The sequence below is a fragment of the Geotrypetes seraphini genome, chromosome 8, assembly GCF_902459505.1.
Source record: "Geotrypetes seraphini chromosome 8, aGeoSer1.1, whole genome shotgun sequence".
NCBI lineage: Eukaryota > Metazoa > Chordata > Amphibia > Gymnophiona > Dermophiidae > Geotrypetes > Geotrypetes seraphini.
Window position 1 is genome coordinate 125,404,306 of NC_047091.1, and position 16,273 is coordinate 125,420,578.

A 16,273-nucleotide genomic window follows, 5' to 3' on the forward strand; every position below is an offset into this window, starting at 1 on the left:
GCTCCGTAGATGACGTCACCCACATGTGAGAATATATGCCTGCTGTCCCTGGATAACACCTGTTACGGTAAGTAACTGTGCTGTCCCAGCGTGCACTGGGCTATGGAGCTCAGTGTTGAGTCTCGGAGGCAGGACTCACAAGAGAGAGGTATTTCTACCCAGACTGGGTTCATTCTAGGGTGGTCCCCAAGGGAGAAAGAGGAACTCTTAAGTTTTCCCTAGACCAGTGTCTTGCAAACTTTGTCAAGACGTGGTACACTAAAAGTAGTGGCTGCGGCTCGGAGCATCCGGAAGTGTGCGAATGTCGATGTGATGATGTCACACACATGGTGACATCATCACATCGAATTGCGCAAAGGCCCTCCAGATGGGCCCTGAGCCTCCAGTAGGGGGTGCTGGAAGGGACGACGTGCAGAGAGAAGGATAGGGGCTGGCACCGGCTGATTACCTACAGGATGTTAGTGTCGGCGCCTCTCCTCCTCCTCAGTGTCTCATGGCACACCTGAAATCTTGGGTGGCACACAGTTTGTGATACACTGCCCTAGACATAGGCAGGAGGCAGGCTTTGGGAAAACAGACTGGTGCCTGCAGTTTGGCTGAGGTAAGCCAAATTCATTCTATTTTGTGTGAGGCAAATGATAGCAAATACAAATTCTCTTTATATGCAATTGTGTCTTAGCTGTTAATGTGCTGACCTCTCTGGGTAAGCCAGTCTAGCCAGCCAAACCAAGCTAGTCTCTCACATTCTATAAGCCACTTTGACCTTCTGTAATTGCGGGATATCAAATAAAGCAGTAGTTCCCAACCCTGTCCTGGAGGACCACCAGGCCAGTCTGGTTTTTGGGATAGCCCTAATGAGTATGCATAGGGCAGATTTGCATGCCTGTCACCTCCATTATATGTAAATCTGTCTCATGCATATTCATTAGGGCTATCCCAAAAACCCGACTGGCCTGATGGTCCTCCAGGACAGGATTGGGAACCACTGAAATAAAGCATAAACATAAATAAGCCATAAACCATTTATTCCACAGAAGTATTTAAGAGGGTAGTTATCAACATGGACTACAGTTAAGATGGGCTATTTTAATGTTAAGTAAGCAAACACCGGACTTGTGTGTACTTGGTTGTGGAAAGGAGCCCTCAGATACCTGTGCTGCTTAATAAGAATTAAAGCAGTTCTTTACAGGTCGGCACTTTCTCTTTCATTGGGCTACAGTCCACTTTTTTTTTTTAAATATTTCTACTTGCATTTAAAACTTATTGCATGTTTGTAATTTTTAAATTTCATGCAAACAAAACAAAGCGACACTTATCTTATTTTGTGGTCGCTTGTCAGTTAGGCTCGAAATATTGGCCCGACGGGACCCGTTTCGCCACTAAGGCTTCTTCTGGGGTCGGTGGGTTCGAGCTGCAACAATGATACATATAAATGATATGAGTTTATGTGATTAAACTGATTTAAAAAGTACATTTAACCAAGTTTTAAACTTAACAACGGAACTCACCGCTCACAGCGTGACCTGTACTAGCAGATCGGAAAATGGAGTCAGCGGGCACCCGGAGGTGCGCATGCTCTTTATTCAAACTGACTATGACATCATCACTCCTCTCATTTAGTCATTAAATATTTTATACCATTGAAAAAGTTTTATACCATTGGAAAAGCTTTTAAAGGAATTTTTTAAAGGAAAGCATACCAGTCTATAGAGCTGTTCAAGCCATTTGGCTTTAATGTGTTGAGAGAGAAAATCCATTCACATTCTTTTTGATGTCCTATAGTAAATTTTTTCCCTCTCTTTGGATTAACAAAAAACTTAGTCGGAACGGCCACTTCACAAAACGAACACTTGCCACATTTAAAAAAAACCCTCGGGAGTAAGCTAGAAGTATTCATAGGAGTTTGTGCTGGACTAAGTAAATCTTTTAAATCCTTTTCACGAGAAAAGGCTATTCTAAGTTGATCTTCCTGAAATAGAGGATGTGTTTTCATAATCTTCCAATTTTCTTTGATTATGTTTGCAGGAACATTACCTCTGGCTGAATACTTCTAGCTTACTCCCGAGGGTTTTTTTTAAATGTGGCAAGTGTTCGTTTTGTGAAGTGGCCGTTCCGACTAAGTTTTTTGTTAATCCAAAGAGCGGGAAAAAATTTACTATAGGACATTTTTTTACCTGTTCTTCTGACCACATTATTTACGCAATTATTTGCCCATGTAATCTGTGGTATATCGGCATGTCAACCCGAGCCTTTAAACAGAGACTTGCAGAACACAAATCGAATTTAAAACACGCCAAAATATCTGCTCCTCTAGTTGAACATTGCTTGGACAAAGGACACCATTTTAAAGATCTGAAATGTTTCTGTTTTGACACCATTGTACAAACGTCCAGGGAAGGCAACAGACAAAAGAAACTCCATCAAAAAGAATGTGAATGGATTTTCTCTCTCAACACATTAAAGCCAAATGGCTTGAACAGCTCTATAGACTGGTATGCTTTCCTTTAAAAAATTCCTTTAAAAGCTTTTCCAATGGTATAAAACTTTTTCAATGGTATAAAATATTTAATGACTAAATGAGAGGAGTGATGATGTCATAGTCAGTTTGAATAAAGAGCATGCGCACCTCCGGGTGCCCGCTGACTCCATTTTCCGATCTGCTAGTACAGGTCACGCTGTGAGCGGTGAGTACCGTTGTTAAGTTTAAAACTTGGTTAAATGTACTTTTTAAATCAGTTTAATCACATAAACTCATATAATTTATATGTATCATTGTTGCAGCTCGAACCCACCGACCCCAGAAGAAGCCTTAGTGGCGAAACGGGTCCCGTCGGGCCAATATTTCGAGCCTAACTGACAAGCGACCACAAAATAAGATAAGTGTCGCTTTGTTTTGTTTGCATGAAATTTAAAAATTACAAACATGCAATAAGTTTTAAATGCAAGTAGAAATATTTAAAAAATTAAAAAAAAAAAAAAAAAAGTGGACTGTAGCCCAATGAAAGAGAAAGTGCCGACCTGTAAAGAACTGCTTTAATTCTTATTAAGCAGCACAGGTATCTGAGGGCTCCTTTCCACAACCAAGTACACACAAGTCCGGTGTTTGCTTACTGTCTGTATCTAGGGACTTGAAACCATTACTTTGTAGTAGTGAATCACTATTTTAATGTTAAGCCAGGTTGTTAGTAATTAGGCCTCATTGCATAAACTAAGACCTATGCTAAAACAGCACAAGCTATGGTACAATAAGCTGTCTAGACAGTAGCCCACATTAATAACTTCCCCCCCCCCCCCCCTAAATGTCACTCTCATCTCTCCCCTCTCCTTCTTTTCTCCCGGTGGAGATTGCTGCGGAACTTACCATTCTAGGATTTAAGGGCAAGTTAGATGCACATCTCCTCGGAAGGCAAATAGAGGGATACCGGTGACTAAGTTTTCGCCAGGTCGCACCTGGCTGGGCCTCCGCGTGAGCGGATCACCGGACTTGATGGACCCAGGGTCTGATCCGGTGATGGTAGTTCTTATGTTCTTATGTATACATATTGAGATCTGTAAGTCTTTTCCCATATGCTTTATTACAAAGACCACAGACTATTTTAGTAGCCGTACTGTTTATATGTGCTTGCAGTTTGCATCAAATGAAAGGCTTCTGGGTCAGCTGCCGGCATTGTAAAGGACCCACTGCCAGTGGCCTGACGAGGAAGAGAGAGGCTGCATGGAGTGGGGGCGGAAAGAGTGGGAAAGAAAGAGGCTGAACGGGCTGGGGGTGGCAAGGGAGGGGAAAAGAGAGGTCTGCCCACTTTGGGATCAGGCCTGCCCAAAATTGGCTGTCTGACTACTCCAGTGATACTAATTAACACTTATTAAACCCAGCAGTTTTGTTCTGATACCATGTTTTCTTCTTATGTATATATGACCATCTCTGGGAAAAGGTGACTAAAGTACTGGATTCAAAATGTTGAGAATGGCTGATTTTCATGTCATGGTTCTGTAAGCATCTGCAAATGTTACATAATAACATAAGAATAGCCTTGCTGGGTCAGACCAATGGTCCAGCTAGCTCAGTATCCCATCTTCACGGAGGCCAATCCAAGTCACAAGTACCTGGCAAAAACCCAAATAATACCAGCATTCCATGCCACCGATCCAGGGCAAGCAGTGGCTTTCCCCTGGTCTGGCTCAACAGCAGACTATAGACTTTTCCTCCAGGAACTTGTCCAAACCTTTTTTTAAAACCAGCTGCATTACCGCTCTCACCACATCCTCTGGCAACGCATTGAACTTCTATAACTCTTATTTTTTCACATAAAAGGATGGGGTTTGGACCGTTGTTTTGCAAATTGTTTGTTCTAACAGAATTCATTAAAACATCATTTTTTATTTCTGGGAACTTTATTCACCTTGTCCTTGTGAACGAGGGTAGGCCCTGCCCGGAGCCAGCATAAACTGAAGCCACACAGTGGATTAAGATGAACAAAATAATATTTTATTGAAGATGTCAGGTGTTCAACTCACAAGGAACACAAAACAAGTCCTTCTATACAAGAGTCTGCTCCCGCAGGACCACAACATGCAACATATGTGTCTGGGCTCTGGTCTGGCTCCCCAGAGTTACCAGCACCAATTGCGGCTGTACTCTCTCGAGGAACGCAGGGAGAGAGGAGACATGATTGAGACATTTAAGTATATCACCGGTCGTATCGAGGAGGAAGATGATATTTTCTTTCTTAAAGGACCCTTGGCCACAAGAGGGCATCCGCTAAAAATCAGAGGCGGGAAATTTCATGGCGACCTCAGGAAGTATTTCTTCACCGAAAGAGTGGTTGATCATTGGAATAGACTTCCTGTGCAGGTTGTCCAGGCCAGCAGCGTGCCAGATTTTAAGAATAAATGGGATGCGCATGTGGGATCTCTAAGAGGGTAATAGTGGGGGGGAGAGTCATCGGAATAGGCAGACTCGATGAGATATAGGATATCTGGGAGAATAAATTTAGGGAAGGGGATCTTTAGTGTGGGCAGACTAGATGGGCTATGGCCCTTTTCTGCCGTCATTTTTCTATGTTTCTAATGTGAGCAGTTCACTGAGGCTGGCCTGCAACCAGCCAAGTTAAAGTACAGTACAAGGTTCCAAGTCAAACTTGGCCTACCTGACTGTAGTGATTGCAGGAATATATTGGTGGACCTCCTTAACCTAGCTGTGCACTGAGCTTTTATACTTCCTAGTTAACATAACATCATAACAGATTTCTAGACCGCATAGCCATAAGTTCAATGCGGTTAACAACAGATTATGCTATAAGAAAATACAGGAATGATATAATATACAGAAGGTCTAATTGGTCAGAATTTAGAGAAAAGAAAGGTTTTCAATGGTTTTCCTGCTCTCCTGGTCCTACCCCTCCCTTGTCACTTCCCTCTTAGGCGGGACTGTGGATCATAATGTGGTTCTGATACTGTGAGGGAGTATCCTTAAAGGAAAGTGGCAATGTCCTATAGACTCCCCCACAGATAAATATAATATACATATCATCTTTTGAGCTTGATGTGCCTCCATGTTCATGGTTTAAATTACTATCAATTTTTCAAGAATGTAAAAAGATAGAAAATTACAAGTTGAGAGCCCCTTTTATCAAGCTGCATTAGAGGTTTTTAGTGCCAGCTGGCAAAGGAAATGCTCTGATGCTCATAGAATTCCTATGAGCGTCGGAGCACTTTCCTCACTGGCCCGCCCTAAAAATCTCTAGCGCAGCTTGATAAAAGGGGGGATGAGTTATCTTATTTTCTTGCCAGTTGGCTTTTAAATGAAAGATTTCCCAGCTCTGCTGCTGGCACCATTGACCAAGTGGTGCTGGATGTTCCGGGTGCTTTTGGGACCTTGCCCAAGGGGGATCGCTGGCTGTGTTGTAAGGTGTGTCTCCTGGCCTACAGATGTATTCTGCAACAGTGGACCTCTCCGAGCCCCCCTTCTTTTTGGCAGCGGAAAGCCCACCTCCATGCATTGGTTCTTTGGGAGGTGCGGGAGGTGGGGGGCTCTCTTAAACACCGCTGTTATTTTCTGCTTCTCTGGGACCCATATTTGCGCTCCTTGTCTCCTAGGGGGTGCAGTCTTATACTCAGCACTCTTGCTTAATTGTTGGGTGTCCCTTAGTTTGTTCTGGATCTTCATATCTCTGCTCTGGAGAGGTGGGGGGGGATGGGGGGAGGGGCTTGTCTTTTGGAAGGAGTGCCCAGAACTGGTGAATGCCCTAGGGTCATCAGAGTCCAGACCCTGGGAGGAGCATGTTTCTTTCCTTTTTCGTAGGACTGGCTTGCCTGGTCCTTCCTTGGGCTTTCTGTGCTCAGGGGGTCCTCGGATTCCCATGCGCCAGAGAGACACCCTCACAACCCCCTCCATGCTTGGGGGGGGGGATTGGAGGGAATTTCTGGGATTCCTGAGGTTAGTGGGTGGATATAAATGGCACATGACTTTGTATTGTTATGCCTTGTTCTAGTGGATTTCCTGCCACTGTTCGCTGTCTTTTGTATTTTGCTGTTTTCTTATGGTTCCGCCTTTTTTTTCAGTCAATAAAAATTGTTTACAATCTAAATTAAAGATTTCCCCACCTCACGCCACTCATCTTCAGTGCAGACCTAAGGACCAAACTAGAGGATGACACAGGGACAAATTTGTCCTCGTCTCCATGGGATCTCAGTATTCCTGACCCGTTCCTGAGAGTTTTGTCCTTATCTCTGCCCCATTCCTGCAAGCTCTGCCTTAACTGCGCAAGCCTCAAACACTTTATGATTTTAAAGTGTTCAAGGCTTGTGCAGACGAAGAGAGAGCTTGCACGAATGGGACAGGGACATTTGGGAAGAACACCATTCTCACTTCGCCGTCCTTGTTCAATCTACCATCCTCTCTAGACTGGACTACTGTAACTCCATCTATATAAGCCTAACTAAGAAAAACCTCCATAGACTTCAGCTAATTCAGAACGCCGCGGCCAAGCTTATTTTCGCAAAAGGCAAGTTCGATCAGGTCTCCCCACTCCTCTCTAAGCTTCACTGGCTCCCAGTATACTCCAGAGTCCTCTATAAATGTGCCTGCTTAGCTTTCAAGATCCTACATGGCGTCCTTCCTCCCGTTATCCCACTCTTTTGGAACTCCTCAAACCCACACTCCACTAGACCCTCCCAAAAACTGAAACTATCTTTCCCCTCTATAAAAGGTATATCCCGCGTAGGAAAACTTGGAACATCCCGCCCCTTTAGAACCACAGAACTCTGGAACAAGCTCTCATCCCCGCTCAGAAATTCAAGTTCCTTCCAATCCTTCCGCAAACACTTGAAAACTTGGCTCTTTTCAAAAATCTAATCACCTCCCGTTCTCTAGCACCCGGTCCCTCTCTATCTTCTTAGTCCCTCTCCTATATCCCTTCATTGTAGTTCCTTTTCTCTTAACTTCTGTAAACCGTGCCGAGCTCTGCGCTTGCGGAGATGGCGCGGTATACAAACCTAAGGTTTAGTTTAGTTTAGGAGAGAAGCAGAAGAGAAAAGAATTAAGTCATTCCCCATAATAACTCTTCCAAATTTACAGAAATAGAGGCCTGTGTTGTTTTTCTGTAGAACTGACATGATAATGGGGGGAGAGGGGGGAAGGGGGACTTTATAGAGTTTGATTGTGGGTCTCTGATATGTTTGTTTAAGGGAGGGAGGATTAAATTTTATATAATAATGTTAACAATGGAGGTTATCGTGGCTAAGGAAACATATAGATTGTTTAATCAGTAGGTTGCCACTTTGTTGAGTGCTGTAAAACTTGTTCTTTTTATCGGTTATATTTTTTCAAGGTTACTGGATGCTGTGTAAAGTTTGTTGTAAAGGGGAGATGTACTGGCATTTTTGTTATTTGCATCTCCTTTAAGTTAAAAAAAGGAAAAAAAAAGAAAGAAACCTTCTTGAAATGACCTGATGCAGGTAGCTATTGATATTATCAGATCCAGCCTTTCTGCATCTGGGTAAAATGATTAAGTGGTTTTAACCCAGTGGCTAGAGACCGTTGTAGATCCTGGTCGTCTTGGTATGTTTCAGTTTGGATTACAAAGAACGTAGCACAGAGACATTGTTGCCTTCAGTATCGGATTCCCTTCAGGCAACCGGACCTAGACAGTGAAAGGGATTGTATTTTAAACCTTTTTCTCTTGACATCACATCAGTAATGCTGATTCCAAGGTTGTGATCTTCAGGTCTGTGTCTCATGCTTGTGAACTGTTATCTGACCATTTCTGCCTGCTTAAATCACTTTGATATTGACCCTCTAATTTTTAACTCGTCTCTAAATTTCCCTAGTGAAGCTAGGAGTATAAATTCAGGCTTTTAATACATTTTCAAAGAACCTTTTGAATGTCAACCTCAAATTTTATCTACCATTTTCTCTGAGTAAATGACTTTCACCCCCAAATTCTATAAAAAGCGCTAAAAATTGTGTGTGCACAATTTAATTGAATAACAAGCCAATTAGTGCAGATAATTGGGATCTTAACAAGCAATTATTGGTGCTAACTAGAATTAATGTAAATTTACACGCATAAAGGGACCCCTTTAAAAAGCCGCAGTAGTGAGTCTCAGTGCAGCAAATGCGACAGTCCATAGGAATTGAATAGGCTGCGAGGCATTTTGCCGTAAGGGAATTGCTACCGCAGCTTTTTAAAAGGGGCCCAAATTTAGACGTGGGATCCATGCATAAATTTTATGCACAGTCGCAAAAATGGGGCACAGTTATAGGAGGGTCATGGGTGGATCGGGAGGTGCTTCTGTAATTTACCTGCAAAGGTTATAGAATAAGGGAGGGGGGAGGGATCCTCACCTAATTTAGGCCTCCATTTATGAAGCCGCATTAGGCTTTTTTTTTTTATCACCAGCCGCGGCAGTATTAGATCTGATGCCCGTAGGAATTCTATGAGCGTCGGAGCGTTAACCACCACGATAAAAAGCCTAATGCGGCTTCATAAAAGGGAGGCTTAGGCATGAGGATTTGCAGCGTGTTTCAGTTGTTATAAAGTTAGGTGGGGTTCCCAGTGCTGAGCACTATTTTATAAATGGCATCTAACTTTGGAACTCCATTTGTAGCAACTCTGTGAGCATCGGAAGCAGCGTGGAGCATTCAGGGCGCCGGCTTCTGCTAAAAACCACTATCGCGGTTTTGTAAAATAGGGGTGTAAGTGTTGTCTGAACAAAGTTCCTGTCTACACTGAAGCAATGAGTCTTTAGTTTTGATTTTATGTGTGTCTTCAGGCCCTGCAAAGTTGTCGCTTCAGTAGAGACAGATTTGCACACAGTTGTTCAGGCATTTGTCATGTTTCATGCTAGCATTTCATCGTTATACGCTTCAGCTTATTCAGAATGTGATTACTTGTGCGCCTCATTAGGACTACATAATTCTTATTTTGGCTACATTTCACTGGTTGCCTGTCCTTCAGAGAATTACATTTAAAGTCCTCATCCTGGTTTTTTAGGGCCATTCATGCCAGCCTTGAACAAATGCGTCCCTTTTTGGGCTTTGTTTTGCTTCACGTAAACCATTTTGCCTCGCAGAAGCCTGCGCTTGTGTATTTTTCATGGTGGATCCTACCCTGCGGAATTCTTTGCCGTTATTCCTGCAGCAGGAGACCAATTACCTGACTCTTTGGAAAAAAAAATTAAAAGCTTTTCTTTCAAGTCAGGCTTTTGAAGTTGGATTAGTCTCCTGCTGCTAGCCAGTTAATTCTTCTGTTTTTAACTTATTAGTTTGGGAATTCTGCAGATTTTTTTTTTTAACTTTTGTTGTATTTCTTTTTGTTTCTTTCCCGACTGTTGTTTGTTGTTCTTTTGTATTTAATGTTTTGAATTGTAATAAATAAATATCAATTTTCACTATCTTTTCTGTGATATCTTTTTGTGATACAGGAGGGTTGTAAAGTGAGTCAAATGAATGTCTAATAGATTACTGACCTATTCTGTTTATGCTGGACTTCCTCAGGGTACGTCATTGTAAATTTCACAAAAATATCATTTTGTGGTATGAGGGCGAAACAAAGATTAAAGGCGATTGTTACATTACACGATAATTGGAACAGAACTAGCGAAATGCAACGTATGTCCTTGTGCATTGCCTGTTTACGCATAGTGTAGCGCTTAGCCTTTAGTCATGTGGTGGCCATGAGGTCAGAAACATCAACGCTCCATTGCAAAATTGCACCATCGAAGAACAATGTGCAGTAGTGCACTTTCTTTGGGCAGAGGAATGAAACCTGTGGAAATTCACCGTTGGATATATGGATATAGCGCCATGAATCAACAAAAGGTTTATTATGAGTGGGTAAAAAGGTTTACAGTGGGAAGAACAGGTGTAATTGACATCATTCTGGTCACCCATCAACATCGCGCACACAGGAGCACATTGACAGGGCAGATGCCTTGATTAGAGAAGACCAACGGATAACGGTGTCTCAGTTGACTTCAAATTTGGATAGCAGCTATGAATCTGCTTTTGCCATAATGCATGATGACTTGGGATACAGGAAATTCTGCATACAATGGGTTCCCAAACAGCTTACTGATCTACACAAGCAACAGCATGTGGAGGTTGTGACCCAGTTCCTGAAAATGGTATGAAGAAGATCCGAGTATTCTGGAGAGAATTGTCACTGCAACCCGGAGAGCAAAAGACAAAGGAAGTAAGTAAAGGGAAGCGGTGCTCATCTGGCTTTGGGAGCAGCCGAAAAATTTCTCTGCAGGAATAAAGAAGCTAGTTGAACGATACAACAAATGCATCGTCTTGCTTGGGGACTATGTAGAAAAGTGATATGTTCAATTGCTCACAGTTACTTCTATTAAAATCATTAAATGAATTTTGCCTTTACTTTTTGATTTACCCTCACACATACATAGATGCATAGGATAATGGTGGCTAACAACTGAATGGAATAATTTGATCTGCCCTAGTGATTCCAGAAGAGAAGGCTGCGAGGGGATATGATAGAGACTTTTAAAATACTAAAAGGTTTCGACAAAATAGAGCAAGAAACTTCGGAGGAGTGTGTGGTGCAGTGGTTGGAGCTACAGCCTCAGCACCCTGGGGTTGTGGGTTCAAACCCCGCGCTGCTCCTTGTGACCCTGGGCAAGTCACTTAATCCTCCATAGCTCCAGGTACGTTAGATAGATTGTGAACCCACCGGGACAGATAGGGAAAATGCTTGAGTACCTGATTGTAAAAACCGCTTAGATAACCTTGATAGGCGGTATATAAAATCCTAACAAACTTGAAACTTGAAACTTGTTATTCACATTGTCAAAAGTGACTCGAACAAGAGGTCATGGACTGAAACTGAGGGGCGGCAGACTCAGGACTAATGTCAGGAAGTTCTGCTTCACACAGCGAGTGGTGGACGCTTGGAATGATCTCCCGGAGGAGGTTGTGACAGAGATCACCATTCTGGGATTCAAGGACAAGTTGGATGCACACCTTCTTGCAAATCACATTGAAGGATACGGGTGAACAAGGTGTCCTTTAGGGAACACCTAGCTTAGCCTCCGTGTGTGCGGGTCACCGGACAAGATGGACCTAAGGTCTGATCCGGTGAAGGCATTTCTTATGTTCTTATGAGGCATTCAATCATCCTGCAAAAAGTTGTTCCAAAATACTGTTTTTTAGTAGCCCAGTTTTTCAAATTTTTTAGCATCATAATAATTATTCACACACAAAAACTTTCAAGTCTTTTTATCAGTTGAGGCACTGATGGGCAGTGGCATAGTAAGGGGGCTAGGGGGCGGTTAGCCCAGGGTGCCGTCTTCCTAAGGGCTTGGCATTCCTAAGGGCCACTCCTCTCCACCCCCCCTGTTCCTCTCCTTGTTGCGCAGATGCGCCCCTTGCCTTCCCCCTTACCTTTTTGGCTTCCCTAGTACGAGGCCGCTGCTCGCATCGGCATTGGCACTCTCTCTGATGTCACTTCCGGGATCCACACCTAGGAAATGACATCAGAGGGTGAGCTGACACCAACGTGGGCATGCTGTTCATTCTGGAGAGGTTAGAAAGGGAAAGGGGAGGGTGGGCCACTACCCCGTGCACCGTTTACCCTTACTACGCCACTGCTGATAGGCATTATAGTTAGAAAACAATAGGAGATAAATGTATATCTGCACCGATTGTAAATTACAAGACTACTTTTGAATCATACAAGAAGCCAATTTATTCATGCCTAGTTAATAGCTGTATAAAGTCTCTCAAAGACGTACAGAAAAGCTGTAAAAGAGCCAAAGTTAGAAGTGAAGAACATGGAAAATGTGACTTGATCAGGGTCACCTAAAATTTCAGGAGGAAGGATTAGAACTGAAGCACATGACTTGTTGAAGTTCTACATGCCGTGGTTAAAGTTAAAGCTGAAACTAGACCCCCAAGGTCCCAATTTTCAATTTTTTTTTTAGGCCACTAGTGCTCACCCCAATCTTTAAATGAAAGAGATTGTTTTGCCAAAGAAAGATGAAGCATAAAGCATTTTGCATACAAATAGGCTATTTGGCCCTGGTTCTATAAATGTCACCTAAAAAATAGGTGCTGAGGAATGCGACGCCTAGTGACTGTCAATCCTCAGGCGCTGCTTAAAGAATCACGCCTAGTGGCACCTAAATTGGACTTGGGTGCCAGTAGGCGTCAAAATCTTAAGTGCTCCCTATTTATGCCAGGGTTTTCATGGCCTAAATCAGTGGTTCCCAAACCTGTCCTGGGGGACCCCCAGCCAGTCAGGTTTTCAAGATATCCCTAATGAATATGCATGAGAGAGATTTGCATATAATGGAAGTGGCATGTATGCAAATCTTTCTCATGCATATTCATTAGGGATGTCTTGTAAACCTGACTGGCTGGGGGTCCCCCAGGACAGGTTTGGGAACCACTGGCCTAAATAATAGCATCTAAGATAGGCCCTACATGGAAAACATACCCAAGATTCACCCACTATCCACCCTTAACCACGCCCACTTTCTGGTAAACACCTATCAATTTAGGTGCCTAACTAGTAATTAATTTTAATTTAAGCTAGTTATTGAGCCAATTAAGCTTGTTATCAGCATCGATTAAGCTAATTAATTAAGTCAGGCACCTAAATCGGCTAGGCGGGCCAATTTAGGCACCTAACTTCAGGCACCATTTATAGAATGTAGGCCTTTGTATGTACATTGTATAATAGTTAAAGAAAAAAATAACTTTAAAACAAAAAGTTAGCTTTAACAACAAAACTTCCAATTAAACATTACCATTTCCTTCTTTCAGGTTCTACCAAGGCGACTACACGGTGGATGTGAGTATCAATGATTACTTGGACATTTACTGCCCTCACTATGAGCATCCACTGCCCTTGGACATAATGGAGCGCTACATCCTATACATGGTCAGTTATGATGGTCATATATCCTGTGACCACAGACAGAGGGGATTCAAACGATGGGAATGCAACCGGCCTGACTCCCCCAGTGGCCCACTAAAGTTCTCTGAGAAGTTTCAGCTCTTCACTCCCTTCTCATTGGGGTTTGAATTTCGACCAGGCCATGAATACTACTATATCTGTGAGTATTGCCTTCAAAGAAGACCACCATTATCCTCTTTGGTTCTGCAGATATGGGTGTAATATTTATTTATTTTAAAAATTTCTATTCCACCTTTCAACTATGCGGATTACAAATAAACGTATATAAAATGAGACCTACAAAAAAATAAAAATTCAAATAAAAGCATTCTAAAATACAAACTCAGAAAAAATAAAAATAAAATGATCCTAAGAAAAGTACAACAAAGCAGGAATTCCTTATTCATAGAAGGCTTTTACAAATAAGTGAGTTTTCAATAGTTTTTTGCATGATACAAAGTTAGAACGTAATCTTAATGGCCCATTCAAAGAATTCCACGATTTTGGGCCAGCTAAAGAATTAGCTGACATCCAGGCCTTTTTATAATGCACATCCCGGACATATTAGAGTGACAGTTTCATGGCCGATTGTGAACGCAACATACAGGTTGGAACATATTTTTTCAAGGCCTGAATCCAGTATTATCCCAGGACAAGCAGGCAGCATATTCTTAACGTATGGGTGACGTCATCGATGGAGCCCCGGTACGGACACTTTTAACTAGAAAGTTCTAGTTGACCGCACCGCGTATGCGCGGGTGCCTTCCCGCTCGACGGAGGAGAGCGTGGTCCCCAGTTTCTTCGTTTCCGCGGAGCGAAGAAGACGCATGTGCTTTCAACGGCTGTTGAAATTTTCTACTTTGCCTTCCCGCTCGCGTAATTTTCTTCCTTTTTTTGCTTTTTTCCCTTCGGGTTTCTTTTTCGTCTAAAAAAAAAAAAAATTCTTTAATTTGTCTTTTCCTTTATTTTTCTGGCCGGCCCCGGCGGGGCCTGTTGCCAACATACAGGCCTCCGGGTTTGATTTTGCGGAGGCCGTGTTTCCATTCATGCCCCCTCAGCCGGGTTTTAAGAAGTGCCAGCGGTGTGCACGCCCGATCTCTCTCACTGACCCGCACAATTGGTGCTTACAGTGCCTGGGTCCAGAGCATCGGGCTGACACCTGCACCCGCTGTGCTACTCTTAAAAAACGTACGTTAAAGAATAGGCAGATCCAGCAGAACATTCTTTTTGGCACCGGATCTGCCATGGAGTCTGCCACACCATCGACGACGACGCTAACCAGTATTGTAGTGTTTCCCCATAAAGTACATGATGTATAACTGTCAAGATCTTATACTCAATGCAGTATTCAATAGGCAACCAATATGTACTCATAATGAGACACCCCTATAATGTGCAGCATAGCAGTATAGTATTGGCATTGCTATGAGGTTCTCAAAAGTTTTAAAGAGAAGCTGAATATAAAAGTAAAATAAAAAGAGACATTTTCTGAATATAAAGTATAACTCCACAAATGGAATAAAAAAATTACTATTAGTATAAACCAATATAAAAATAAAAGGGAAACTTGTACAGATTCATTAAGTAAATCAGGCTTTGTACCTAAATACAGCAGAACATCAAATGATGTCTTTGATTTGTTAATTTTCTTTTACCAGTCCAGGACCTGTGCGTTTTGCCTGCTAACAAGTAAATGGAGACCAAAGACTTGTGAGCACTTGTGAGCTGCCCGATTCAGGAAAAAAATTTTGATTCGTTTCAGCCTATTGAATCGATTTTTTGATTCAATTCGATTTTCCTGCCCAATTGGGTGTTTTGTTTTGTTTTTTTAAACGTCCTGGTGGGTTTATTTTATAACCTCTTCACCCACTTTGCCTTCTCCTAACCACACTGGCACTTTGGTGTAAACAAAACAAAAAAAAAAAGACTTTTCCTCTCTCTGTTAAATCCTAGCTCACATTTGCAGTCTAACACCAGCTCTGGCAGGATACACGTTTCAAATCTGACATAATGTAATCACAAAACAGAAAATAAAATGATTTTTTCTACCTTTTGTTGTCTGGTCCTTATTCAAATCTTGTTGTTCCCAGGCTCTGGTTTGCTTGCCAGGATCTCCTTCTTTCTTCGTGCTAACCATCCATCTTCTATCTCTGTCCTCCCCTTCTGTTTCCCTTCCTTCCCCCGGAGGTCTGGCATCTTTCCTTTTTTTCGTTTCCATCCACAGATCCACCTTTTCTCAACTACCCTTTCATCTAGCATCTCTCCCTCCTTCCCTACCACCCCAGGGTTCACCATCTCTCCCTTTCTTTTCCCAACTACCCTCCTATCCAGTATCTCTATCCTCCATCCACACCATCCCTTGTGTCCAACTTCTCTCCCTTTCTGTTCCTTCCCTCCCTAAATCCCATTGCCCATCATCTCTCTCCCTCTCCTCTATTTTTAGACCCATTATTTCTTCCCCCCCCTCCAAGTCCGGCATATGCACGTCTCTTTGAACCTTCCCTCCCTCCGTGTACTTCTACACCAGGGCCCATTCCCCTGAAGGTCTGCCCCCTCCGAAGGTCTGTCTCCCTCCTGAAGGCCTGCCTGCCCCCCCCCCGAAGACCTGCACCCAAGGCTTGCCTATCCCCCCTGAAGGCCTGCATCCCACCCCTGAAGGCCTGCCTGTATCCCCCTGAAGGCCTGCATCCAAGGCCTGCCTGTCCCCACTGAAGGCTTGTACAACCTTCCTCCCCCCCCCCCTGGAAGGCCTGTGTGTTCCCCCTGGCCTCAATGTACCTCAGTTCATCAGCCTGCATAAGATCGCTAGTGTTAGCGATCTTTGCAAGCTGCCATTGGGTCTTCGAGTTGCCTTC

General features: G+C 43.0%; 1 protein-coding gene across 2 annotated transcripts in view; it reads left to right on the plus strand.

Annotated features, from left to right (window-relative positions):
* The window catches only part of EFNA2 (ephrin A2), a 161,101-nt gene that overhangs the window by 111,906 nt on the left and 32,922 nt on the right, over nucleotides 1–16,273 (plus strand). For both annotated transcript variants that reach the window (XM_033955269.1, XM_033955270.1), the window contains exon 2: nucleotides 13,286–13,578. In XM_033955269.1, coding sequence (XP_033811160.1) covers nucleotides 13,286–13,578 — 293 coding nt within the window. The remainder of the gene's footprint in view (nucleotides 1–13,285; nucleotides 13,579–16,273) is intronic.